Below are 26,366 nucleotides of genomic sequence, written 5' to 3'. Positions count from 1 at the left end.
AGTACATCTGCGTGCATTATTTTAAGCCTGGAAAGAACTGAGTGACATAGGGCTTTTCTTTCTGGCAGAAGCTGTACCAGCCAGAGCTGTATCAATAACAGAGTATTGACTGATGAGCAAGGCACTACTTATGCCAAAGAAATCACAAACCTTTCTTGATTTTTCTATCACATCATGCACATCCTGAAAGACAGAGACATGAGGAGTCATTCAAAAATGCAGATCCGCTGTCTGTAGCATCCCAGGGAAAGGTGATGGCTAAAGGTGTCAGATGGAGCTTTGGACCTTCCGCCTTCTGTACTGCTGCAGAGCATCTGTGCCATTCCGTCTGTGAGACAGAGGTCACCAGGGCTGTTGGCGTCTCCCAGAATTAATGGCACAAATGAAGAGAAAACTTGGGTCTCCACTAACTCTGTGCTCTCTCTCATTTTCTCTCAGGTTTCCCAGAAGCTGAACATGGCATCCAACTAAATCTGCACTGAGCCCTTCCCCTGGTACATCTCTGGCCACTCCAGTGTCCCGTACTATGTGGGAGGGGACATGGCTTCTCGGGACAACCTGAGAGGCTGCTAAAGGGTTCAGCACACACTCTGGTATTGCTGAGGGCAGCCTTTGTGGGAATGGTGGGTTTCATGGTGTGCAGCCACACGCTCCCCGTGAGCCGCCCTGCCTTCCTGAGCCCCCCCCCCAGACCAGGTGTTAGCCTGGAGTTGCAGGCAGAAATGCAAGCTCTCTGATAAAATCCTCCTTTCGAGGGAAAGACGCAAGATGACTGCTGAGGGATCAACGTTGTTTCCCAGCTTGGAAACCACGCTTCCTCCCCCTGCACATTAGCTGCCACCGGTTCTGAGACAGTGCCCTAAACCGGTGGGTTTCCTGCACAAAGCAACGGCTTCATTTCCAGCACCTGCTGCCTCGCCGGCACCGACTGCAGCGGGCTGGGGCACAGCTCGGAAAGCACAGCCAACAGCACCGGGAAAGGGTGCTACTTCTGACCCTTGTTTGGTGCTAGGGTTGCCAAGATGGGGTGGGAATGACGCTGCATTTTCCTTTTCTGAAGCACCAGGCCACCTCTGCCATGACTTAGCTCAGGCGCCACAGGTCTAAGGAGAGGACAAAGTCAGCCTGTTTTGCCGCAGGCACCCTGCCAGGCTCGCCCTTCCCACGGCTGTTGCAGTGCCAGGGCCCTCTCACCCTGGAGGAATCAGCCCCACACCTCCTGCCCCTGCCCCAGCCCCACTCCTGCGCCACCGCAAGCACCTCTGAGCCCTGCTGCTGCAGGGACGGGGGGCACAGGTCCCACAGAGCCACCCATGCTGGGCTGGCCGCCCTCAGCAGCGCCCGACCCAGCTGGTTGCTGCGGGTCAGCGTGTCTACAGGGTTTTGCAGTGCTGCAGCAGCAAAAGGGATTCAAGAGCTCAGGGCAAGTATCATCTGACTGATGCTAAGCCTGAACCAGAGCAATGCCACCCCCTTGCAGGGAGAGGAATTTTGAGCAGACTAAATACTTGACATTGCCCTTTTTTGCAAAATCAGCGGTTTCCTCCAAGGCTAAAAATTTCATTAAGAATAAGGCAGCCAAACCTCTGCAAGCATTTGAACACTGCCTGACTTTTTACTGGGAGCATCTCCATATATAATTGCATTCCCATGCAATACTGGGAGCCTTCCCATCACACAAGCAGCAGGAAGCACATATAAAGGTGCCTGGTATCACCTGTTTAGCATCTCCAACAACAACGTGATTATTTATCCTTAACGTCAATCACATTAATATTCTTAAGACTACTGCACACCTGTTCCCTAGCACCATCTGGAGGCAAACTCCGTCCTTCATCCAATTTAGTGGAAATGGTGCCCCTAGATCCAGGATAACAAATGGCTCCGACTACTCTGGGTCAAACATTCAGCAAAGATTCAGGTGTTTGCTGCTCTGAATACACGTTGTAATAGACAAATTATTCAAGTTCAGTTTAGGAACATGTTTAGGAACGTTTTAAACTTAATAAGCTAAGTCTAAGCAAAAAGCAGACCACCACAGCTGTTCTGCTAAAGACAGAAAAAAACCCTCATGACAATGTGGTTTTAAGAAACAGAAAAACTCAACGTGGAGGAAACCAGAAGTGTAAGATGTGTATCACTTACATGACAGACTTCCCGCCCCACCCCCCATCTGGGAGCTGACATTTTCTCCAGCTGCATCCTCCTCAAAACAGGAATAAAACCCAAACCCTCGTCTCGCAGTCCTACATCCCAGAAGGCAGACACCAGGTGATTTCTGAACAGGGCATTATGAACCATTTTGCAAAGGGGCAACTGGTAGGATGCTCTGACCAGGAAGAAGTCTAGTCTGAAAAATCACATAGGCACCTGAGATATAGAAGACGTGCCTGAATCTTAAAGCCAAGTGCTCTCACCATTGGTTGATAACGATGCATGATTTTGTACCCGAGGTGGTCATGGACTAATACTTGTGTATTTTCTTCACTAAGGTAGTAAAACTTCCCCTAGGGAGACAAAGCCTCTGCTTCCCTCATGGACCTCAGAACGATTGAGGATCATATATAACTCACACCACTGCTGGTTTATAGTCAGAAAAACTTTGATCGGTGTTTCAACAGGCCCACATCCACACAGGTGCTGTAAGGGAGCATAAGATTCCATTTTTAGGACACTGGCCAATGGAGCAGAATCCACAGTAGACAGATACTTGCAAGATCTTACAATATTGGGCTTGCCTACCTTCCACAACCTGTATCTCCTGATAACGAGTAAGTCCTTGAAGTAAGATCAAACCTAGGTTTTTTCCTTTGAAAACTATTAAAAAAATAAAATATAAAAAGATCAAAGCAAATCCTTCTCAAAACAGCTGCAACCTGAGCAACTGTGAAGTTACTGTATACAAGGTAAAACGAGAGAGAAAAAAGTTGCTTCTGCATCACTCTCAGAGCCCAGTCAACGTGACGTACAGATAATGTCCATCCAGCTGGGTTTTTTAATGGCTCAGAAAAGGATGTGCAGTCTGTAAGTCCTAAGAGGAGCTTCTGTATCAGGAGTGGGCCCACAACATGTGACTTTCTGTCAGCAGAAATTAAAGCATGAGTGGGACATTAAGCACCGCACATTAGCCATCTCCCAGGCTAGGAGCAGCTGAGCAAGGAGTCTTGAGAAACTAAACCAACAATTTTATGGTGCTCTTTGCAAAGTACTTGTTCAGAGACATGAGATGCAAATGAACAACCTGCCTTTATCACACCCAAGAGATGACAATGGCACATACCAAGGTCTTTGAGAAATTCCCTATATTCATCCTGCGCAGCTATAACATTGCTCACTTCTTGAGCTTTCCAACAGCAAAACTCCACTTTAAGACAAGATGTGCACTGGTTTTATTCATTACACCATAAATAATAGTGTCTGCAATGTCATACATTTCTGAATCTATTTATGAAGAAAGTTCCGAAGTTTGGGGAATACTTTCAGTGCATTCTGTGTAGTCACTTCTATAACTTCTTCAACTGGAATTCCTTTAATTTTGGCAATATATTCTGCAGCAATGTAAACATTTTTTGGTTCATTCCTCACCTGCAAGCAAATAAATAAGAAAAACACAGACCAAATTATAGATCCTGACAGATCACAGGTGTTTCAGATTCATTACTTCCTGACACAACTTCAGTCACATTGCGGCATGTGTGCCAGAAAAATTATGTGTATCTACTCTTATTGGATTATTTTCCCATTTTACCCATTACTGGAATTTCTTCTCCTTTCCCAGCCTCAGAAACTCTGGTCTGTTCATCACAAAATTTTCACTTGGCAACCCATGCTTACACTACTTCCCTCTCCCGTGCCAGTAACTGACCTCCATAAGGCGTGGGTGTGGAAATACACAGAAATCCCTCCCCTGCATCATTTACCTGTTTTTCAGGCCCCAGAGCAGGAGAGTCAGTTTCCAAGCACAAACTTTCCAGAGGTAACAGTTTCACAAGCTTCTGTTTCTTGAAGAAAATAAGACAGCTATTAAATGCTTTATGCACTTAGACCTAGGGGAAAGAATATGTGAAGGGAGGATATACTCTGCACTTAAAAGCAACGTCAAAAGACTTCGGTGCCACTGTCTGCACTTTATCAACAATCTCAGAATGGAAGCAAAAATACCAGGAGCTGCTCCAGAAATCCCTTCAGATTAGGATTATCCTGGTTTTTAAATATCTGAAGTACTATTCTAAGCAATGAATCCATTGTTATTAAATCATTTAGTTATATTGCACAGAATACCCTAAAGTTGCCAATGTAATTTTAAGTTGCTATTCTTCTGCATATATATTTGTGTACCTTTTTCTCATCTCTGCTTTTACCCCTCAACCCCAGTTTGCTTTCCCTTCTCCGAGTTCCTAACCTCATCCCCAATTGTATACATCCCTCACACCCCCTCCCACTTGAATCATGCCTTCTCAGTTTCCTACATTTCCTGAGCTTATCACAGACAGCGACGATGGTTGCAGGATGGGAATAGGCTGCTACCCCAAAGAAAGAAGTTAGCATAGCTAGTGGCAGTCCAGAGTAGAAATTAAAAGAGCAGTCTCACCAAATCAAGGGCTGAACCTGACCAATACCATCTTTAAGCAATTTAGCTGCTTCTTTGCTGGGCGCATCTTGTGATAAACACAATTTTTCAAAGGTTTGTAACTTAGCCACTTGTGAGCAGATATCCTTTTGAACAGAAAGTGCCATAGCACTGTAGCAGAAACTAGTTCTTTTCCACATGTCACATCCCTGCTCTAAAACAGTACGGTGACAGAAGCTTCCAAAGAAGAGTTCACCAGAAACTACACTAAAATGAGGAAAAAAATGTCTATTTTCTTACCCATTTCTCAGGAATAGCTGAACCCTTTTAGCCAAAATTTTCCCCAAAAAATTCTAGTTAAGGCAAAAGCCCGAGGTAGAAATTTAGCCAAAGTAAAAACATGCAATGCTGTAAGCAACTGAAACTTCTATTGAGAATCATGTCAGCTGACAGCAACTGTGTGCGAGTGCTGCAAGCCCCACTTCAGACTGTACAGACTGAAAAAACAAGCATATTCTTGAGCTGCACAGTGAAAATGGTCACGTTTGCCATTGTGATAAGCTGTCAGCTATCACCTGGAATCCCCAGGCAAGGAGCAAACCCCTTTAAATGTTACCTGTTCACTCCTTATAATGGAAGGAGGAATGGAGAAGAAGTATCCAGCTTTCAACCCTTCCATCGCTACAGATGGCTTCCCATCAAAAGCATGGAGCAACACCTTTGTAGCACCTCAGAGAAAAGAAGTAAACCAAATCATTAGCAGTGCTTACAGTAGGTCTGTGATGTCAGATTCCAATGGGACCTTGATCCCATAAAGAATGAATGCAGAATCTCTGCACTACTCCTCCCAAGTTTCATGTACACAAACCGATGTGAGAACATGGCACAACTGAAAAAACTGTTGACAAAAGTCATGACAGAGAAAATGCATTAAAAACACACCTTGTTCCTTTAAGAGATTAATGGTTGGTCTTCCAGCTGAGCGGGAATGAACATTTCTGTATAGCAAGGAAAGGCCTGGCATTAGGAAATTCAGCAAAATACTTTTTTTTTTGTAAACACAAACAAACTAATAGCAGCTTGAGATGAAAATAATTAATTGGTATTATACTTTTTAACAGGAGGAAATCTAGAGATGTGTACACAAATCATTTTAGATACAGCAAACGTGGCAACAACAGCAAGGACAGGACACAGAAGACAACTGTATTCAAGTGCAAACATCAGGAAAATTCTATAATGAAATCTCAAACTGGAGACTGATAGGACACTAATGGCAGTTAAATCCATGCAACAAAAGTTCTGTGGGTTCTCAGTAACTATAAATCCTGGAAAATATTTCCACACTACTGAGATCTGGCAAATTCTCTACTAGTATAAACAAAACCTACAAAGGCAAATCCAGTCTTCTTGCTAACTCAATCTGCTTGATGAACACCTGTCTTTGTCCTTCCTTCTGTTCATCTGTACTGGCAAATCTTGGAGTGAAATCTAGTCCAACCTACAGTATAAGAGAAGTGAAAAAATTTTACAAACTTAATGCTTGACTAGACCACAGTACTATACATAAAGGCAAAAAATGCTTCAAAACTGCAAGGCATTTCAAAATATACATATCAGCGACTGCAATTAAGATGAGCTCATCTGTTGCTTAACTCAGAAAGGAATCCATTCTCAACCATAAACTTTTCAACTATGAAAGCATTTGTGGGCAGACACGTTACTAACGAGTGTACTTAACATTTTTAATCTGTAACTGGTTTTCTGGGGTTTTATATTGTATTGAATATTATTTCAGATTAAATCTCAAATCTGTATCTTCAATACAAGTAAAATTTCTGACCTGAACCCATAGCTTTAGTCCTATCTCTAGCAAAAATTATCCACTAATGCTACACTTTTTTGATTTAAACATGTTCAGGCAGAATTTAAAGTTTGTCAAAGAAGATCCATTCACAGCTACAACAGCCAAAGTCCTTGATATACAGTACAACATGGTACATTTAGCTACAAAGCTCTGCCAATACCTGCTCTTCCACAGCCAGTGCAGAACCAGCCGTAAGTCCCTCTGGTACCAACACACAAAGGAAGTAGACACTACCCTAAAGCTTTCAAGCCTCAATTAGTTTATAAATAAGTGTAAGACAAGAGACAACACACAGATACAGACAGATAAGGGATCACAAGAAAAAAGGACTGTACAAGTCAGTGAGGTGTATTGAAATCATAGCTCAGACTAACTTCATCAGGGAAAAAGGCAGGAAGGATCCAAATGCGGGTAACAACATGACTCAACACTTCACTGTGCCAGAGTCAAAAGACATTTGTGTATAAGACAATATGGCATAATTATGAATCTTCCTACTAAATCCACCAGCGTAAATGCCACCTATTACCTAATAATGATAATGAAGGAAAAGTGGGAACCCAGCAAATCAATGAAGGAAAGCACATTAAGAAAATTACAAATCAAACTCAACGCTTGTTCAGACTAATAGCAATGTTTATTGCATATACAAAATCAAGTACTCACTAAGTTTTTGTAATTCTGGTGACAGATGCTGCCGAAGCCACAGACATTTAAACAATTTACAGAATGCTACTTACTTCTCCGATCCCCACCAGTTTATCTTTGTAGAGTTCCATAAGTGGCAATGCAGCATCCAGATCCTGCAAGAGCAAATTAAGGACGCAACCCTCAATGCCCTCATAAGATGGAAGGGTTATAGACGCAGCATTATGATTAAATCGGTATTTCCTTCATTGTTCTTAAATTCCATATCTTAACATTTCCTATTGTGCAGTCAGACAGATTTTACAAACCTGCACGATTTCCCTTCTTTACTGACTGCCCCTTAATTTCAAGTTACCTTTGCAAAGGAGCAGAAGAGGTAGCTAAAACAAGGCCTGTAACAAGCCTGGCAATATCGAATGGCTGCAGGCAGCTCTGCAAGTTGTTCAGGCTAAGGGCACATGAACGGTTGGTTGCCTTCCACCCCCCACGCTAACAAGAGGGACATCTGCAAACACACGCATGCTGCCTGCTGTAAGCGAGTCACTTGGGATTTTTAAGGCTGTTTCACCGCAGTCACCCAGCCAGATGACTCCACTGAACAGTTCTGCTTCAGGACTAACAAGGACAGATGTGCTAAGAGACCCTGGGATTTGGTCCGCTAGGTCTTCCACGTTACAGATGTGCAGAAAAATCACCAGGCAGCCCCGCAGTGAAACAAAGCAGAGCAGAGCATCCCATCGCCGGGCAGCCCCGCAGTGAGCTCAGGCGGGGCAGAGCATCCCACCGCCCACCCCGCGCTGCCCCGCCAGCCCGGCCGGCCGCGTTTACCGCCGGAGTAACGCTGCGCTGCTCCCCCGGCGACGCCTCTTGAAGCGGGTGGACTCCCAGGCACGGCAGAACAAATCCCGGGAATCTAGGCACGGCACCGGCAGAGACCGAGATGAAAGTCAGAGAGAGCAGCCGGCCCGGGCGCGGAGGGGCAGCGCCCCCGCCAGCCCCCGCAGGGCGCGGGCCCCCACCTCTCGGACAGCTCCAGGACGCGGCGGCACTCCCCCGCCTGCTCCGACACCGCCACCAGCGCCGCCACCGCCGCCTGCGCCAGACAGAAACCGCCGCCCCGCTGACACCGGGCCGGGGGGCCGCGGGGGCAGCCTGGGGAGAGAGAGGGTCGCTGCCGGCCGCCTCACCTGCTGGGCCGCCCGCACCACGGCCGCCACGTCCTGCAAGAGACACACGCAGCGCCTCAGCGCCTCAGCGCCTCAGCGCCGCCGCCGCCCGCCCCTCCGCGCCTCACCGTCTGGAAGCAGGGCGCGGCGAGGTGGCAGTGGCAGTCCACCGGCCCCGCCGCCACCGCCGCCATACCGCCCAGGGGAAGAGGGGGGCAGAGGCCGCGGGTTCCGCTTCCGGGCCGGCATTTTCCCTGCGTCGGAGGCAGGAAATGGCGGCCAGCCCGGCGCCGCCGCCCAGCCCGGCCGCCGCCCGGGACCCGCGGGTGCAGTGCTGCTCGCGGCGCGGGCTGGGCGAGGTGATGGCGCTCTGCGCGCCCTTCGTGCGGGCCCTGGCCCAGGGGCAGCCGGGCGGTGACGCCGCCGTGGGGGACGCGCTCGGGGTGAGGCTGAGGCGGAGGCGGAGCGGGGCGCGGGGGGGCCCGGGCCGCTCGGTCCGCCCGGGCCGCCGGGTCCGCCCGCCCCTGACGGGGGCCCGGCACAGGGCTGAGGTGCCCCGCGGTGCCGGCCCTCGGCCCGGTGGGGGTGTAGCGGGCCCCGGGTGTCGGCCTGGGCAAGGCGCCGAGGCAGCAGGGGCCTCTCGGGCCGCGGGGGTCGCGCACCGGTGCCGAAGGATGGCCGCCTCAGACCGCCCCGTGTCTTGCAGAGCTTCGAAACGGCGGTGCGGGAGAACGTCACCATCAACGGGCAGCCCTGGGAGGTGACTCTGGATGACTCGCTGCTGCAGAGTGGTACGCGATGGTTTCCATTGTTTTCGTGCTGGCCGGTTTGGTTTTGGTTTCTATATGTGGTGGTTTTAGTTGGGCATTTTTCCCCCGGCTGTCAGCAGCGGTAAGGGCGCTCGCAGAGCAGGTGAGGCCAGACCCCGGCCCAGATGTGCCCGTGTAAAGGTGGGAACTGCTGCTCTGTGGGACAGCTGTTGTCAGAGTAGCGTTTATAAATGGAAAGAGGGGTGACCAAGGCACGTAGGGACTTGTATCCAGAAGAAAAGGGAAGGTGAAAGTGCTTTATCTGAAGGACCGTTGCTTGCTTGACAGTTCTGTCAAGATCCTTACAGACCTTGAGGCGAAAGTTCCAGCTATCACTAGTACGGTGCCTACATAACTTAAACGATCTGCTCTTGACTACCAGAGAAAAGTAGCTTAGAGACTCCCAAAGTATCCAATATTAACATGGGAAAAATAAAGATTTCACCGAGCTTAACGCTTGCTGTCCTGCTGGAAAGTCTACAGCAAGCTTTTAGAAAGTCGGTATTTCAAAGCAAGGTTTTTCATTTGGGAAGTTAGGAAAAAGTGTGTTCTATTTCATCAGCTTCTCTTATCAGAGTAAAGGGAGTGTACAACATCTAATGGAATAGGGTAAGGTGATCTATTCTTAAAGATAGAACGCAGCAATAGGATCCAAGTCTGGAGGCTTCCTGCCCTCTCTGGGCAGTCAGTTTCTGTGTTTGACTGTCCTGATGGTGAAAAATTCCTTTGCTGTGGTCTGCTGGAATTCCTTTTACTCTAACTTAACTGTTGCCTCTCATACTTTTGCTGCACACCTCTGAGAAGAGCCTGCCTCTGTCCTCTCTAGAACCACCTAGTAGGTAGCTGAGAGTAGCAGTTAAATTGCTTCTAGCCTTCTGTTCTCTGAACAGACCCAGCTTCCTCAACTGCTTCTCATACGTCACATCCTCCAGATGCCAGCCCTCTTGGTGGCGTTCCATTGGAATTGCTCCAGTACTTAATCAAAGTCTCCCAGAGCATTCAAGCTAGGATGTTATGGTCTAGGTAGGTCACCATCATGGCCGGATCATTGAGCTCAGAGGGTAGTGTTTAATGGTTCATACTTCACCTTGGGGCTGATTACGAGCAGAGTTCCTCAGGTGTCTATTCTGGGACCTGTTCTTGTTAATGTCTTTATCCATGACCTGGAGGAGGAGTTGCCTTCACTCAATTTGCGGCTCACATCAGCCAGGGTGGGATGCAGTGAATATGTGCAAGGGCAGGACCATTCAGTGGAATGTAAACGGGTTGGAGAAATGCATCCAGGAATCTCACGACATGCAGCAAGGACAAAAAGCAAAGCCCTAAACCGGGGAAGGGGTAGCCCCCTGCAGAGGTGCAGGTTGAAAAGGACCTGAGGGTCCCGGCAGGCTAACCATGAGCCAGCCTGGGGTATTATGTCAATAGCAGTGTAGTCATTAGATCTAAGAAGGTGATTATTTTTTTTTCCCAGATGGTTCTCTGCCTTGCCCCCTGCCCCCCAGCTCATTTACTTCAAAAGTTAACTGGCCAGCATCGAGTTGTGTTCCAATTCCTATATCGCTTTAACAAGAGATTCAAGACTTATATTTATCTCTTCATTGATAATCATGCATAATTTCTTATTTCAGATCTAAAACTTTTTTTTCTTATGACTTTGCCTCAAATAAAAAAAAATATTGAGAATTCCTACAATAACTTTGTGTGTTTGTCATTTTTAGGTTCCAACATTAAAATTCTTGAAGATCAGTTTGATGAACTAATAGTAGAGACAGCAGCAAAGCGTAAGCAGTGGCCTAAAAAGATACTGGTACATGCTGTCCAAACCATGAAAGCAGAGCAAGAAATGTTGGTGAGTAACCTAAGATTTTCAGAAAACCTTTGCACGTAGTAGCTGCTGACCATGTGTAACTTGAAGAAATAAGTCATCCAATGTTGGGCCTTTAAGCTCATTCCCGTAGTTGCTTTTGATTCTTCATCATATAATGAAATTGGATTTTTGCATTAACTGTGAGGGTAGTCAAATGTTGGCACAGGTTGCCCGGCGAGACTGTGGAGTTACCTCCATCCTTGGAAATGTTCGTGGAGGTATTCAAAACCTGACTGGATGAGGCCCTGAGCAACCTGCTATAGTTGACCCTGCTTTCAGTAGGGGGTTGGACTAGGCTGTCTTTAGAGGCCGTTTCCAACTTCAGCTGTTCTATGATTCTGTACTGAAGAAGACAGAGATTTTTCTTAGAAAGTTCTTTAAGAGCCCGCATTGCATTTCTGAGAACTAAAATTGACAAACATAACTCTAGGTTAGCCAGGCATAGATGACTTGCAGTAAGTAAAAGTGCATGGGTATGTATTTGTCTTAAACCTGAGATATTTTCTAACATATATTGCCTTTTCTGATATCTCTGTTTTTTCAATATATCAAGTATGTAAAACAAACAACAACAAAAAAATCAACTAAAATAGAATATGCTATTGCATAACAAGACCTTTTAATCTTTCTGCAAAAGGAAAACTTATGTTCTACCTGAGTCTTGAAGTGAATTAGTTACTTAGAATGCCTCTCATGCTACCTTTTTTTCTGTTGTTGGGGTCTTTGAATTTTACACCACCACAACTAGATAATAATTTTAATTAAAAGTGTCTGCAAAATACAGAAAGATTTTAGTTTATCTTTGTAAATGAAGTGGCTTTCCCCGCCCCCTGCCCCCCATCAGCTACTTCTGCAAAGGCAGTAGTTGTTTCTCAGCTTTTTGTTAAGGAATTTTTATGTTCTTTGACGGTAGCTACTCCTGGGGTGCATGTTTTCTGAGGCATAAAGAGCAACTGTGAAGACACGGTATTTAACTGCAGTTTATCTGGAGAGAACCACTCATTTAGTGTGGTGATCTCCCTATATTGCCAAAGCAAGAGATCACCCTGTAGGTTTTCAGTTAATACATTTTGTTATATTTTTTCTTCTGCTTGGAGCTGTTACTGTAAACTTGCTAAGAAGATGTGTGAACTGTGAAAGATTTGCTCTGGTAAAACTACAGGGAGGAATAAGGGACTTTCCTCCTACTTTTGGTTGAAGAAGGTTGGGGGGCAGCTCCTGAAGGGGAGAAAAATACCAACTTGCAGATGATATAACTCAATATTCCCATGTCTTTGCTTTGTTTCCTTCTTCCCCAGTAGTTACTTCTAATTCCACCTTTTATATAACTAAGTATTAGTTGTATTCAGTATTTATTATTATTTAGCTGCATGTCACAATTAACTGATGTCAAATCAAGGGCTCACAGTAGGACCAAGAAGCCAGAGAGCCTGATTTGTGAAGGAGGGTGTTCTTACTTATGCATGACAAATTGCAGAGGTAGAATGTGGTCATTTAAATGTTTTCTTTTTCTTAGCTTTTTGTCTTAATATACCCTTTGTTTGAATTTGCTCTTCTGTGAAGGGGTACTGGTTTTGTGAATGGCTCTTTAAAAGCCAGAGCTGCTCTTTTTTCCTCGGTTGTGCAGCAGGTGGCAATGCTTCTTCCAAAACGCCTGGATTTCAGTTCTCATGCTTTAATAATTAGAATTCTGCAAAGCAAAGCAGGTTTTGGAGATGTGTTTGCAGTGAACTTAACTGTGTTAACCAGAACACTATTTCCAGTAACTGAGTATCTATAAGCTGTACTTCTGAAACATTGTTTATCTAAGTAATTCCAACACCATCTCCTTGTATTAGCCTTTCTCAATTGCTCTGCTATGTGTATTTCAAGAGATCTATTAAATCATGTAAGGGTGTTTCAGAATTTTTCTTTTTTTGAATATGCAGAAGCTCTACCAGCCTGTCATAACACCAGAAAAGATAAGATCACAGCCTTCTCAAGGTAAAGATTTTGTGGGGAGGGCAATTGTCTGAGGAAACACTGCCTACCATACTGGCTAGCTGTAAATGTTTAAGTTTTCCTTCTTTAAACTTGTTTAAAATTATTGACTGTTTAAATAATTAACTAAAATAGCCAGAAGTCTGTCATAACTGAATGTATTGCTGCATCAGTTTATTGTGTCCTTTTCTCTTGTTCTAAGTACTACCTGCTGTTAGACACTGTACTTAAAGGCAAAAGCTCCTGTTCTGTGTGTATTGGGTAGAAATTGCCACGGGCCTACCCTCAAGAGGTTTTCTTACTACTTTCCTTCACCGCTGGTGGAGGTCAGATGGGGAACTAGATGGATTGCTGACATTATACTTTGACCATTCTTGTGTTTCTTTTACATGAATACTAGAAATGCTTCAGTCTCTCTTCCTAATCAGTTAGTTTCTTCAGGGAATTGAAAGCAGTTGTGTGGTGCTTAGTGATGGCAGCATTGACTCTCCTAACTTGCAAAGTAGACATCAAATTTTATCCTGCCTGTGTCACTTGTAAGGGTTGATGAAGAAACAAAACAGCAAACAATATCATAAGGTTGCCTCATGCTTTGGAAAGATTCCGTATACAGACTCCTTGGAAAAAGGCTCTGTATTTTGCAGTTGATGATTGGGATGTGCTTTTTTGAGGCTGGCCTTAAGAAGTTGAAAGTTTTGTCTTGCCTGTTATTAAGTATTGAATAATGACACAATTTACCAATGCTGTTGTAAGCTGAAAAGCGTGGTTGCAGAACCCTTACTATGGATTACAGACCATGATGTAAAGCTGGTGTAACAGGCGGTGGTGTTAGAAGTTTGAGAAGCTGAGCTTAATGTTCCAGTTCTTACCCTGTTGATCTGACTTGCTCTAGACATCATTTATTTCCTCTTTGTAAACAGGAGACATTGCTTCCAGAAATGCCAGCCTGTGCAGCAAAGCAGCTAACAGGAGCAGTAAAGAGCGTCAGTTTGTCTGAGTTACTTTTGGTTTCTAGTGTCCAGATCTATGCTTTTCTGATGCAAATCAACTACTTGTAAGTTAGTAACAGCTTACACTAGGGTATTGCGTTTTTAGGTTTGGTAACAGCAAAATCCTAGGCAAGATAGCAGCATAGGGTTTGTGCTGAATTTTAGTATTATGTAGTCTTTGGGAAGTTTATGTATCCCAGTTTAGCAAGTACAGTGGCCAGAAACCAAAAATGTTTCGATTACTCAATACCTTTCGTTTCCTTTTTTCATTTCCCTATGTTTTGGGAAGCCTTGAACACTGAGGAATATAATGCTGTCCATGTTAATCTGAACTCCTGCAGGCAAATTTCACTTAACTGTGTGTCAGTCTTTCTGTATAACTGGACTAATCCAAGTGTTTATTTTTACTTTTACTTAACTCCTTCCCTACTGTTTCATAGGGTCACTGGTCTTCCAATCCCAATACTCTGTTGTAAGAATGCTTCACTGTGGACATATCCTTCTTTTAGAGAGTGTCCATTCATAGGCCTCTGTGGTGTGTTTAAAGAGGCTGCTCTTGGACTGTTCTTCCAAACTGAATGATGGGGCATTTTAGCATCCATGTTCTTACGTGGATTGTATGTTCCTAAACCATGTCTGATCAGCACACTGGGCATGCAGACAGACGATTTAATAAAACACCGTCTCTTGCTGTTTGCTACATTTCAGCAGAGGATCACTGTCACCCTGCACTAGAATACAGTGACTGACTTAAATTTTCAGTAGCGCTAATGAGATAGACTTTGAAAGCAGAATGCTGTGTTTAACTCTGAAAGGGTTTGAGGCGTGTGTGCACCATCTAACTTTGCATCCTACTGCAGGCACTGGTGAAACCCTACAGAAAAATCATAATAGTGGAGGTGAGGCTGCTTAGTTCCCAAGAGCATGATGTTTATCTGCTGATTTTATTTTTTGTTGTTGCTATTGGTTGTGTAGCATTGCAGACAGAATGGCAGAAGACATGCAAAACATTTTTATAACAACTTTAGAGTTTAACTCTTGAGTAAAGAATTACTACTGCTTGTAAATCAATTGTCAGAAACTTAAATTGTGTTGATGATCTTATTATATTGCTACTGCAATCAAATATATGCCATTTTCTCCCAGTGTTCTGCACAGGCTGCCTGCTTCAGTGCTCCTGAAAGCTGCTTTTTCTTTCTTTTCTTATTAAACCAGCAGAATTAATAGAGTTCATGTTGTTTACACTTGCTTATTTTTTATTCTTGGTGTTAATGCTTGGTAAGTTAAGCCAGGAGAAAAACATAACCTTTATTGTCAAAGCAGACTTGCTGGAGTTGTAAGATTACTTTTTTCCTCTCTTTAAAATGGGTTTCCTTTATCTCATTTTCTCCACAGTTCTGTTTATTCTGCTGCTTTCATGTGTTTTTTTATAACTGTTTTCTTCCTTTATGACAAATACTCTGTGTCTCCTGTTTTGTATAAGCTGTAGATTTTCTAGTGAAGAACTTTATGGCTTGCTGTAGTTGAGACTGCTGGACCCTACTACTGCTGGACTCTACTACTGCTGGACTTTACTACATAAAGAGTAGTAACAGTGAGATAAAACATACAAGCTGTTGTCCTCAATGCTATAGTGAAAGGGATGTTTTGTATGTTTAAGTTTTACACAGGGACTCTACTGCTTTTCTGTCCAGTTTCTAAGAAGTTGATAGCAAATACTGGGGGGAGTTACGTTGCAGAAGTTTATTTGGGCTTTATGTTTTTCTGTAGATGCTTACATCGCAGATCTGAACCAGGTGACAGAAACGGCATCCGAACAGATTAGCGGAACAATGAAGGTGAGATCTCTGTGTGCTCCATGAGGATATTTTCTTATCTTCTTGGTCTGATAATATGTCACAAAACAGGAGTTCTAATGCACCTTGGTTAGTCATGTACAAAAAAGTCTGTACTTTTGAAGCAAGTACATCTTTAGGTTTGGACTGCTGAAGTTGTATCTGTAAAGCGTTCCCCTGCATGTGGTAGTAAGGGAGATGGGACTATAGGAAATATTTTTACAGAGATTGTAGAACCTGCAACATCTGAAAAATGAAACATCTTTTGAAGACCTGTACAACTTCACATAGCATATGACATTTATTATTCCAATACCAGCTCAGACATGAACTGTGGTGTTCCTGTGATACTTACTCAGCTTAGAGATGTAATGAAGGAACATTTAAACTTGGCATACTCCTTGCTTGGCTTCTGAGTGTAGACCCTTGTCACTGGTAGGCTGGTAGCTCTGAGTTCTCAACCTTCACCTGCTATGCTAAGCATCGTCTCTGCAAACATTGAAGCTTTTGTGCCTGTCAGAATCAAGTTAACATATTTCATTCATTGTAACCATTATTTTTCCCATGTAACTTGAGATAGTTGCATTTATTTTTGCAGTCTCTCCCAGTGCTAATAGAAAGAGCAGAAGGTTTTTCCCAAGCGTTAACTTGGCAACCAATCTTGGAACTCTGCAAGCTGCGGCATGAAGTCTTTGCTGGCTGCAAGGCAAAGGAGGATAATAACGTCCAAAGTTTTGTATCACCAGGAGAAGTCACACCAGCAGACACTCTTACCAGTAAAAATCCCTATGTTTTGCTAAAAAGAAAAAAAGTTGCAGATCCATCAGAAAGAAGACGCTACCCACTTCGACAGAGAAGATTACTTTCAGGACATGAACTTCTCATTTAGTATTTTCAGGTTGGAATATGCGTCGTACTCCTGTTCGGTGCTTTCAGTCTTTTTTTCTTAAAACTTTGCCTCCTCTCCAATTCAGTGCTATACATGGAAGCTAATTATTTAGCCTTCGATACTTCTAAATATTTCTGGTTTTACTGGCACACTGATGGTATATGAGCCTACACATACCAGTAGCATCCAATATTCAGCAAGTATATTTGGTGATTAACTCTCATTTTTTGTTTTTTACAGCATGTAGCTTGAGTTCTCATGCTTCTCAGAGTTTGTGCGCATGCTTTATGTATGTGGGCAGTCTTTTAGTAAACCACTGAGTGATAATTTACATTAAGCATGTCTCTGAAGAGGCTGGAGAGTGTCTGGTTCTCCTAATGCACCCTCATTTATTACCAAGTCAAGTGGCTATTTTTTTAATAATTAAAAAAGAAATTCACATTGGAACATGTTGAAAACATCAGATTTGATACAGTGTTATGGTTTTTAGAAAATCCATGCACAAATCTGACATTGGTCCCTGCTATTCCATCTTTCCTGAATTTGGGTCAGCTGGGCTTATTTATAGTCGTGTTTGTTCAAACTTGGATTTTTAGTAATTGTATGTGTTTACTTACAGTGTGCTTTTCTGAACAAGGATTCGACCATCCACATCTTACCATCTCTTGTTTCATTTCATGTAATCCAATTATGCAGTCTGGGGGTTTCCTGGACAACATTGCTACATATTACAAGATCTTGACTGGGTCATGTATGCATTTGTGATGTTTGACTAAACTTTAAAGATCAGTATAGGCTGCCAGTAAATGGTATGAAGTTGAGCTAGCTGCCTTTCTTTTTTTTTTTTTTCCCCTTTACACATTAGTACCTAGACGATTGCACAGTATTACTAAATTGAGCCTTGTGTCTTAACCATTCATAACTCTGGTTTATCATTGCATGTGCGTGCAGTAAATACTTATGTAATGTATTTCTCACACAGAAAATGGAGGGGCTTTTTAGAAGCTTCATTAATGCAATGATCTGTTGTAAACAGATAGGTCCAACTTAATGTCTAAGAGACTGAAAATTTTCAAGAAAATGTGACAGATTTTAGCATCGTTTATTTTGTAAAGGTGAGCATCTATACTGAGACTTTGTATATTGTGTGTAAATATTTTTTCCAATTTCTCTTCTATACTGACGTGTGTTTTTTTACGAACTAATTTAAATCAGTCCAGGAAGATTAAGGTTTCAGATAATGTTATCCGTTCTAATCTTGGAATAGGTGGTGACTGAACAGTGAATGTACTTCAGAAGACATCTGTGTTAAATTTTGGCTCGAGTAACTGAAGTGCTTCCATTTACTGCCTTTGAACTTACAACTGTTATTAATCCCAGGGCTACAAAGCATCTAATGTAAGAGAGGACAGGATGTGAGAGGGACGGGAGCTGCAAAGCCATGGAACGTGTGACTGGAACGGTTGCGTTGAAAATCCCAACTGTGGCTTGCTTCACCAGGATTCACTGATACTCTCTGAGTGTTCCTAGACTTAAGATGAGCCCTGCAAAGTTTCACATGGCTACCATTATAGTATTTAAGTGTTTACTGTGTTAATGGGAAGATTTCCCGTTCTTCTCTGCAAATAATGATAGACAAGTACAGAAAATAGCTAGGAACAGGCACATCTCTTTGAAGAGGTCCTGTCAAAAATGGCCAAGGTAGCACAAATGCCTTGGGAAATAAGGAGAGAGAGCACTATGGATTAAGACTTAATAAGCCAATTAATGAATTCACCATACAGTGCGTGTTAGCGTTAAGAGATTGCGGGGTAGCTGGTCTGCCCAGGGTCTGAAGGAAGTGGGAATGGATGCCCTGAGCTAGGGCAGTTGGGCCTTGTTCCGTAGCCCTCGTTTCAACTACAGCTGGGTGGGAAAAGAAAACAAATGCATCTGGCAATGCTGGCCAAATAAACAGTGTAAAGAAGGATAAAGAAAACAAGATTCCAAGTGCAGCAGATAAACTATGAATTCACAAATCTGTAATGGCTGCTTTTGGCCAAGCAGCAATGGAAGGTGTCAGATGACCTCCCTTTAAGTGCAAGTTCTGTGATGAGCTAAACTCAACACATGAATGTTCAGCTGTTTTTCAAATTATTATTTAAAAACTCTTCAGTAAGTGATACCTGCAGCTGTCTGTGCGTGGGATCTGTTCTTCCCAGAAATACATGAAATACCTTGGTTTTCCCATTCTCGTAGCCTTTTGTCCTTCAGTTAACTTTTCATAGAAATCAGCAGTGTTATGCAAGACAAGTGTCTTAAGTGTCTTCTACTGAAATGTCACAACATCCAAACTTCTTATTTTTAACTTGGGGCGAATTGGTATTGCATCAAGAAATGTCTGGTAGTTTTTCTTTATATAGCCTTTGAATTTTGTAAGACAGCTCAATTGTGACGGATACTTGGGAACATGTGCAAACCAAGCTTGAATTTCTTGGCTTTTTGGGGTGAGATGGAACATCTCACTGCTCGTTAGCATGTACCGTCAGCAACATGCATGTCACTCGAGGGTGGGCCATCCCTACGCAAGAAAAACTTGCAAATTGGAGCAGTCTGTACACATACTGTTGCTGCATGTAGTTTCTGAACAAAGGGGATTACGAACAGCATGCAGGGAAGCTCCTCTTCTAGAAATCTTCACGTGGACACCCATGTCTGGAAGCTTGGGTGCGCTGGTGCTCTGAAGCCCAGTTCTGACACATACCATTCTTCAGAAGGGCCGTACTGTGCTAAGCTGCATACAGCGACTAGTTGCATGTGTGTAGGCTGCTTCAGTGCAGACGAAAATAACAGATAAACTGCCATTATAAAATGTAAACTCAGCTGCCTAGACTGCTTTCTGGGCTTGTTTTATCTCCTGCGTAGAAACATTCTGCCTTTACTGCTGCGTTACCTGGAATTACTGTGTAGGCATTTCTACAGATGTACCAGAGATAGTTTTAATACTAAGCAGAAACTCATTCCCACAAGCAAATTTTGACTTTTAATTTCCTTTGCCACTTTGAACGTGAGCAGGCTGTATTCAGGCTCAAGGGGACTGTCCCGTGACTTGTTGCATGCTTTGGGATCCTGGAAACCTTACTCTGCAGCTGCTGGGAATTATTCAATGAAGTAGGTATTTATTCAGTACTAATAAATTCTTAGTAAGCCGCTCAGGACTTGATGCTGTTAGATAGCCTGCTTGTGCAGTTGCCAGTAGCGGCAGCATTGCTCCTGGAACGGTGTGAGAGCTTCCTGTGGGGTTAATTCGAAGTCCCTCTGTGGAAGAGGACTTTGTTTCCCACAGGTCACTCTGAAGGGATGTTGAGGTATTTTGTCTGCACAGTTCATAGATTTTATTACAAGAGAATATACCTGGTCCCTGAGCTTATGAAAATACCGGCTTCTAGTCCTGTTCATTTCAGCTGTGCTAAAGCCAAAAAGGCAGCACAGAGCCCAGCATGCTCTTTCTAAGCAGTGGTCCCAACTAAGTCTGCACATGCCTATATTTCTACTCCGTTATCTTCAACAGCATGATGTGTTGTTAACACAAGATTGGACTGTTTCAGAGGAGCGGTTGTGAGCAATTCCCCCTCTAATCGCTCACTGCCTGGCGGCTAGGGCTGCCTTCTGGGTCACGTTGGTTTGGATCCCCTCAGCTGGAGAACAGCACTGAACCCACGCCTTCTGCCACCTCCATGAGCATCCTGTTGGTAAGCGTCTTGTTGGATGGTGGAGGAAGGGAGAAGCAAGGCTGCTTTTAAAGAAACCAGGGGACTGGGAACATCCTGTAAGATGCTCGGGGAGGCCAAGCGCAGTCTGGGGACTCGGGTGAGGTCTGGGCGCTTTGGTGAGGGTGCCCCATCCAAGTTGTAGGTCCCTGTGGCCGTTGGAGTGGGGAAAGCTCAAAGGTACTCGGTCCTCTGGGGTCGGGGCAGCTACTGAGAAAGTGTAAAGGCAAAGGTGTGGGTAGCCTGGAAGATGAAGGCAGAAGCTGCTTTGAGGTGGAACAACTGGCGAGAAGCGCTTGCCATGGGGAAGTCCTGCTTGGGTTTTTCAGTAATGCTGATGGTCCCAGAGCCTTCCAGGAAACCTGTGGCAGCGTGCAGACTGCAGTTTCTCTTGGACTCCTGAGCAGTACGGTTCTTCCACCTTCAGCACAAACTGTTAGCCAGATCTTCCTGAAAGGATAGTCTATATTTACTCAGCTTGCGAACTTTGTAACCTCATCTCCATCTAAGCTGGATGACTCAAACTTCTGGGGAAACCCGAAAAACAGGGAAGTATCTAATTTATTAAGATACCTGGGGCTTTATGACTGCTTGCCCTAGGGTTTAGGGGCACTTAACCCTCCTCGCATGGCCACGTGTTTGCCCCGTGACTGAGCACAGACTGGGGCGTGCACCGGTTGGTGTATAAATGCAGCTGTGGCAGAGCAAGGATGCTGAAGTACCTGCTGGTGCAAACACCTTCCCTTCCTTCAGAGCACAGGGCCGAGGCAACGGCTCAATTCGAATGTCAGGAAAGTGTGTGGAGGGCTAAAAGAAACATTGTTCAGCTTGTTTAAAATACTCTCGACGGAATAGTGGAACAGGGAGATTTTTGTCTGCAGCAACTGTGTTTTCAGCAGTCTTGTCTGGCTTCTCCTTTACAAGAAGCCCGCGGCATTTCCTTATTATTTAAAGGAACAGGGCGAGTAGCGAAAGTGAAAATCGCTTTATCCCGGCACCGGTGCCGTGCCCTCCCGCCCGCCACTCCGGGCTGAGCCGGCTGCCGCTTCTCCGCAGCTCACCCGCTGCCGAGCGCCGATGCCGCAGGAGCGCGGCGGGCAGGAGCGGCCGGGGGTGAGCGTGCCGGGGGCTGCGGGCGGGCCGGGGGCTGCGGGGGGCGGCCCGCCCTGCCCTGCCGCCGGGAGGGAATCTGGGGAGAAGGGAAACTGCGGGGCGGGTATTTCTGCGAGTGAAAGCGGCGGCTGGGCCGCCCGGAGGGGCGCCGGGCACAGCCGGACCCCGGGGCTGGGGCTCTCCCGGGGATTTTCAGGCGGTTCCTGCCCGGCAGCGCCGCGCCCCGGGGGTGCGGGCTTTCCCCCGGCTCCCGGGGGCTGCGCTGAGTCCGCGGCGCGGCGGGGCTCGGTCCCGGGGGGTCCGGGCGGGCCACGTGCCGGCCATGCGGGCGGCGGCGCTCCCGCGGCGGGAGGCAGCTCCGCCCCCGGCCCGGGGGGTGCCAGGTGCCGCGGTGGCCCGGGGCGGTGCGGCGCGGCCCCGGCCCCTGGGCTGCCCCGCCCCGGCCTGCCCTGCCCTGCCCTGCCCTGCTCTCCCTCCCACCCGCCGCGGGCCGGGGCAGCCCAGCGGCGCCCCGGGGCGGCTCCGCAGCCGGCGGGATGTCGTGCGCCGTCCCGGCGGCGGCGGGGGGCAGCGCGGTGCCGCGGAGCGCGGCGGCCGAGGGCAGCCAGCAGGTAGGGGCAGGGCGGAGGCGCTCGGCGCTGCGGGCGGGCACATGGGGCTGAGTCACGCCGGGCAGCGCCGTGCCGGGAGTGCCCGCTCCCCCGGGCACCGGCCCTTCCCCTCCCGGGAGGCGGCCGTGGCGCCGGCCCCTCCCCAGGTGGGAGAGGTGCGCGGAGGGCTCGCTGCCGCCGGTACACGCCGCGGTCTGCGCCGGTTCCCCGCTGCAGGCAGCGGGGGCGCCGGGAGAAGCGCCGCGGGGAAACAGCGCTGCTCCGCCGGCGGCGGCTTGCGGGGGCCCGGCGCCTCTCCCCGCCGCTCGCACCTCCGTCTGCCCGGCCGCGCTGCGGCGAGGCAGGTGTGAGGGAGCCCGTAGGGGAGCGCCGGTCCCCGCCGCGGTGACGGGGCCGCCCGGTTTCGCCACCAGCGGCAGAGCGAGTGGCTGCGGGGCTCGGCGGCCGTCCCACGGGCATCGCCGCCGGCTGCCGCCCCTCCGCCGCGGGATGCGCTGCCCTCGGCGGGCACCGGGCGCTCGGTGGGAGGCCGGCGGTAGGTGCTGTGCAACTCGGAGTACGTGCCCGTTCTCGCGAACGGTTCCACGCCTGGCTACAGCCATCTCTGCCTGCGCCTCAAACACTAGCGGAGTGTTTCTGGCTTATGTCTTCCAGAGTCATGAGGAAGATGACAGGAAGGTGAGGAGGAGAGAAAAAAACCGAGTTGCTGCACAGAGGAGCCGCAAGAAGCAGACTCAGAAAGCAGATAAACTCCACGAGGTGAATGGGTAATTGGTGTTTTGCCGGCACGGCTGGGGTACGGAGCGTGGGACTTGACAACAAGTGGGACTTCTCGAGCAGGTGTGGGCCTGTCGCTGCGCTGTCGCAGCTTGGGGAGCCGCGGGTGCGAGGTGGGGGCAGGCAAGCTGGGGGTGCCTGGTCGGGAGCGCTCAGTCCCTGATGCTGGCGTTTGACAGCGCAGCTCTGCCATCGGTGACACTGCCAGGGAGAGAGGGGTCCTACCCCCGCCTCACCCTCCCTCTCTGGCTACTCCTGTGACCACCCGGTGAACCAGATCGCAGGGCTCCTCTGCCCTAAACCAAACGCATTTTCTTCTGGATTAGCATTAAGCTTGTCACGTTGGCTGTGGCAGAGACTGAATGCCTGCTGCCTTGTGAGGGGGAAGGCGATGGAGGAGGAGGGGACCGTGCTGCTTAGTGGCAGTGCTGGCTTAAGTCAGTTCTAAAACTACAGTGTGAGACAGAAATACCCAGTTGAAGGCTTCTTAGGAACTTCAAAACCTCCAAGCGTGAGAGCTCAGTTCGGTTAGCTGTTATACTTGTATGCTCTGATAAATAACAGTGGGTGTTTCCAAAAAAAACGTGAAAGTAACTGATTCTTCCAGAAACTCTAAATACTTCTCAGTATCACAATGTGGCGTAGTTTTCTCGTGTCCCCAGTGCAAACACTGGAGGACAGGAATCCCCTTTCTCTAGTTTTGGATGTTACCTCACACAACAGTGCTTTTGTTGTAGCCAGGGCTCTTCGGGTGTTAGTTGTGCTGCTGCAATTGTGACTGGGTCAGTTGTCCAGCTCTGGAGGTTCAGCACAGGCTCTTCTCTTTCTCAGCATGGAAGGATCTGCCAGCTGTCAGCAGAGGACGAGAGGGACAGTGTGGGGAGTTTTGGGTTTGGTTTTTCCCAGATATCCTCTGAGTCAGCGACTGAGAAAGCCAGGTGCAGGGTACTTCTGGAAAGGAGTAACCCCTGGCTTTTGTGAAATCTTTTCTGGGCCCTGTGCCGTCCTGCAGTCTCTCTGATGTTCCTTCTGAACTTGAGGATCTTTCTCGTGCTGGGAATCTTCATTGCCGGGCATGCAGGTTTTCTTAGATACAGGCAGATCTGGTTGAGTAGGCATTCATTCATAGCAAGAATAATTTGCTAGTCTTGTCCCTGAAAATGGGACAGAGCAATACTCACCCCAAAACCCAACCACATGGGGTTTGGGGCAACAAGAGGTGAGCAGAGCAGAACCAGAGTCAGGGATGGACAGTGTGGCTGGAGTTCAGCTACAATAACAAGTTGGGAGGACTGTACCTGTTTTACTCCATGGGCGTGAGGTGGTGGGAGGCTGCCCAGAGGAGCATTGCCTGAGAGGCTCTCTCTGCTGCCTGCAAAGCCTACACAGGCCTTTTAAGGTATGTGTAGGCTTTGAAGTTTGCTCTGAAGCTTTTCCAGGGAGGTGACATTGAGTGGGTGACTGCTGAGCCCTAGGCCAGCAGTGAGGTGCAGACACCTGCAGGTTTTCCATGGGCTGGCTCTGAACCTCTAGCTCTCTTCTCTTTGGGATGAGAAGTCTTGACAGCAGGGACGCTTGAGACACGCATTATCAAAAAATGTGATGTGTGAGTCTGGCATCCGTCAAAGATGTATGCTGCAGAGCATCTCAAAATTCCCCTGCAGTTAACAGCAGCTTATTCACTGCCAGAGAAGGCTTAGCTCAAAAGCAGCCCAAGCGAGGGATAACCAAGGCAGTGATCAGGCTTTCTGGTAACAAAGCGGAGCTAAGAACAAGCTGGTGTGATGCTCCCTTCCTCCTTCTTGTGAGCTCCTGGGCATCTGAGCAAGTGGCTACAAGCCCTGACCAGCCTGGAGGAGAGTGGCTGGCACTGGTCACACTGTGCTAGGTGTGCATCTCAGCTGGCACCTGGCCTTTCCCCGCACTGGCTCAGCACAGGGGCTGCCCTTTCCACACCGGCAAAGCCAGGTGCCAGGTTTTCCCAGCACCTACCTGCAGTCAGTCCTTTCATTTTCTATGCTCTTCCCAGCAGAGGCAGCCCAGGGCTGGAAGAGGCCACCACAGGGATGCAGCCACCCACAGCTACAGCCCTGGGCTGTTAGGGACCCCAAGGGCCAGGAGCATCTCCTGGTCTTCAGGGCCACGAAAGCAACCGCAGTGTGGTCAGGGCACAGGCTGTAAAGCACTTGCCCTGTTCCAGCACCCAGGCTGTGTCTGCCTTTCTGTAGCGTTTTTCACATTGTAATGAGAAACCACACTGTTTTCTACAGTTATGTGAATACACTCGAGGTGGAAGCACTGAAAGGAATGTTTTGACTATGAGTAGGATTTTTTTTTTTTCTCCTTCCAGGAATATGAGACTCTTGAGCAAGAAAATACCTCCCTGAAAAGAGAAATTGGAAAGCTAACAGATGAAATGAAACACTTGAGTGAAGTGTTGAAGGATCACGAAAAGATCTGTCCACTATTGCACTGCACCATGAACTTTGTGACCGTCCCAAGGCCCGATGCACTCACCAGCTGCCTGCCAAGATGAGAGCTGTCCTTAGTCGCCTTTAAATGTGATGCATGAAAGTGCCATTAATGGGAGATTTGAAGAACTGTCTACTGATGGTGAAAGTCTTCCATCAGAGGGCTGGGCTTGACCATGCAGCTCTTCTCCCTGTTGAAGTGTTATAGTCTTCTGAATCTCAAGAAAACACCACTATGGAAAAAAAGGCAATTTGAACTGTGACTTCTTATTTGGTAGGATCTTCAAGCCACAGTTTTGTATTCAGAAATGTCAAAGTGCGGTGCAGCCCACCATTGGGCATTGGAATGTAGACAGGGAAAAGTACCGACCTTGAGCTGGGATGCCTTTCTCCCACACGTCCACTGCCAGTAACCCTTTGTCATTTGTCATCCATGTGTATCACATCCTGGCTGCTGTTTTTGTTTGGGTTTTGTTTTTTTTTTTCTCTAAACAGGTTTGGTTAATAAAAGTGATGTCCTGTCTTTACGATGTTCTCCACCTTCTTCAATAATTAGTCTTTATAACATCTTTGATTTTTTCTTTACTGGTCAAATCCAAAGTCTAGTGCTAATCTTCCTGTCAGTTATTTTATTATTTGCTTATCACCTCTTCATTAGTTCCTCTTTTGAAGTGTGTGTAACAAATGAATTTTCCCAGTCTTTAGTTCTTTAACATCCCCAGTCATTAGCCCTGCTGACATTAGTTCTTGGAGTGTTTTATATCCTAAAATATGGCTTGGCCAGTTTCTAATGCTGATTGTCAACTCTGTGTGGAAGAAAAGCAAGACAAGAGTTTGCTGGTTCTACACATTGCTTTAAAAAGCAGATTTTAAAATTTACTGTTTTAATGCACCTACTGGAAATTAACAATATCGTTCATCTTGCATATTGCTTCTGGTAAATTATGTCTGTGGATAGAACTAATTGCGTTTAGCTAGGCAATTTTTTTCTATGTCCACACTGAAGATGTTTGATAACTGCTTGC

At 46.6% G+C, this 26,366-nt stretch overlaps 2 protein-coding genes across 11 annotated transcripts; one reads left to right on the top strand and one right to left on the bottom strand.

Annotated features, from left to right (window-relative positions):
• Positions 1-3,365: 3,365 nt before the first annotated feature.
• TATDN3 (TatD DNase domain containing 3) lies at positions 3,366-8,505 on the bottom strand (the record flags this gene model as incomplete). 5 transcript variants are annotated; one of them, XM_080408494.1, is made up of 10 exons in its annotated part: positions 3,366-3,585; positions 3,921-4,001; positions 5,187-5,299; positions 5,513-5,568; positions 5,962-6,071; positions 7,178-7,240; positions 7,914-7,998; positions 8,105-8,178; positions 8,273-8,305; positions 8,380-8,480. In XM_080408494.1, 10 exons carry the CDS (start codon positions 8,443-8,445, stop codon positions 3,442-3,444), a joined length of 825 nt encoding a protein of 274 aa, XP_080264620.1. In that variant the 3' UTR covers positions 3,366-3,441. The 5 variants fall into 5 exon arrangements, with proteins under 5 accessions (XP_080264620.1, XP_080264621.1, XP_080264622.1 ...); XM_080408495.1 differs by having other exon boundaries at positions 3,921-3,995; XM_080408496.1 differs by lacking the exons at positions 5,962-6,071; positions 8,105-8,178 and having other exon boundaries at positions 8,380-8,505.
• Positions 8,506-8,523: 18 nt separating this feature from the next.
• On the top strand, positions 8,524-25,868 carry LOC308072093 (kinetochore-associated protein NSL1 homolog; the record flags this gene model as incomplete). 6 transcript variants are annotated; one of them, XR_013931485.1, is made up of 7 exons in its annotated part: positions 8,524-8,694; positions 8,958-9,042; positions 10,779-10,909; positions 12,856-12,910; positions 15,667-15,734; positions 22,748-22,933; positions 25,221-25,359. XR_013931485.1 is itself a non-coding variant. In XM_080408498.1 (7 exons), 7 exons carry the CDS (start codon positions 8,524-8,526, stop codon positions 25,404-25,406), a joined length of 801 nt encoding a protein of 266 aa, XP_080264624.1. In that variant the 3' UTR covers positions 25,407-25,868. The 6 variants fall into 6 exon arrangements, 3 of the variants coding, with proteins under 3 accessions (XP_080264624.1, XP_080264625.1, XP_080264623.1); XR_013931486.1 differs by lacking the exons at positions 22,748-22,933; positions 25,221-25,359 and adding exons at positions 16,330-17,735; positions 18,001-19,489; XR_013931487.1 differs by lacking the exons at positions 22,748-22,933; positions 25,221-25,359 and adding exons at positions 16,330-17,735; positions 17,888-19,489.
• Positions 25,869-26,366: the final 498 nt, after the last annotated feature.

This window comes from Falco punctatus, assembly GCF_963210335.1.
Source record: "Falco punctatus genome assembly, chromosome: 12".
Lineage (NCBI taxonomy): Eukaryota > Metazoa > Chordata > Aves > Falconiformes > Falconidae > Falco > Falco punctatus.
This window is presented reverse-complemented; position numbering and strand designations above follow the sequence as displayed.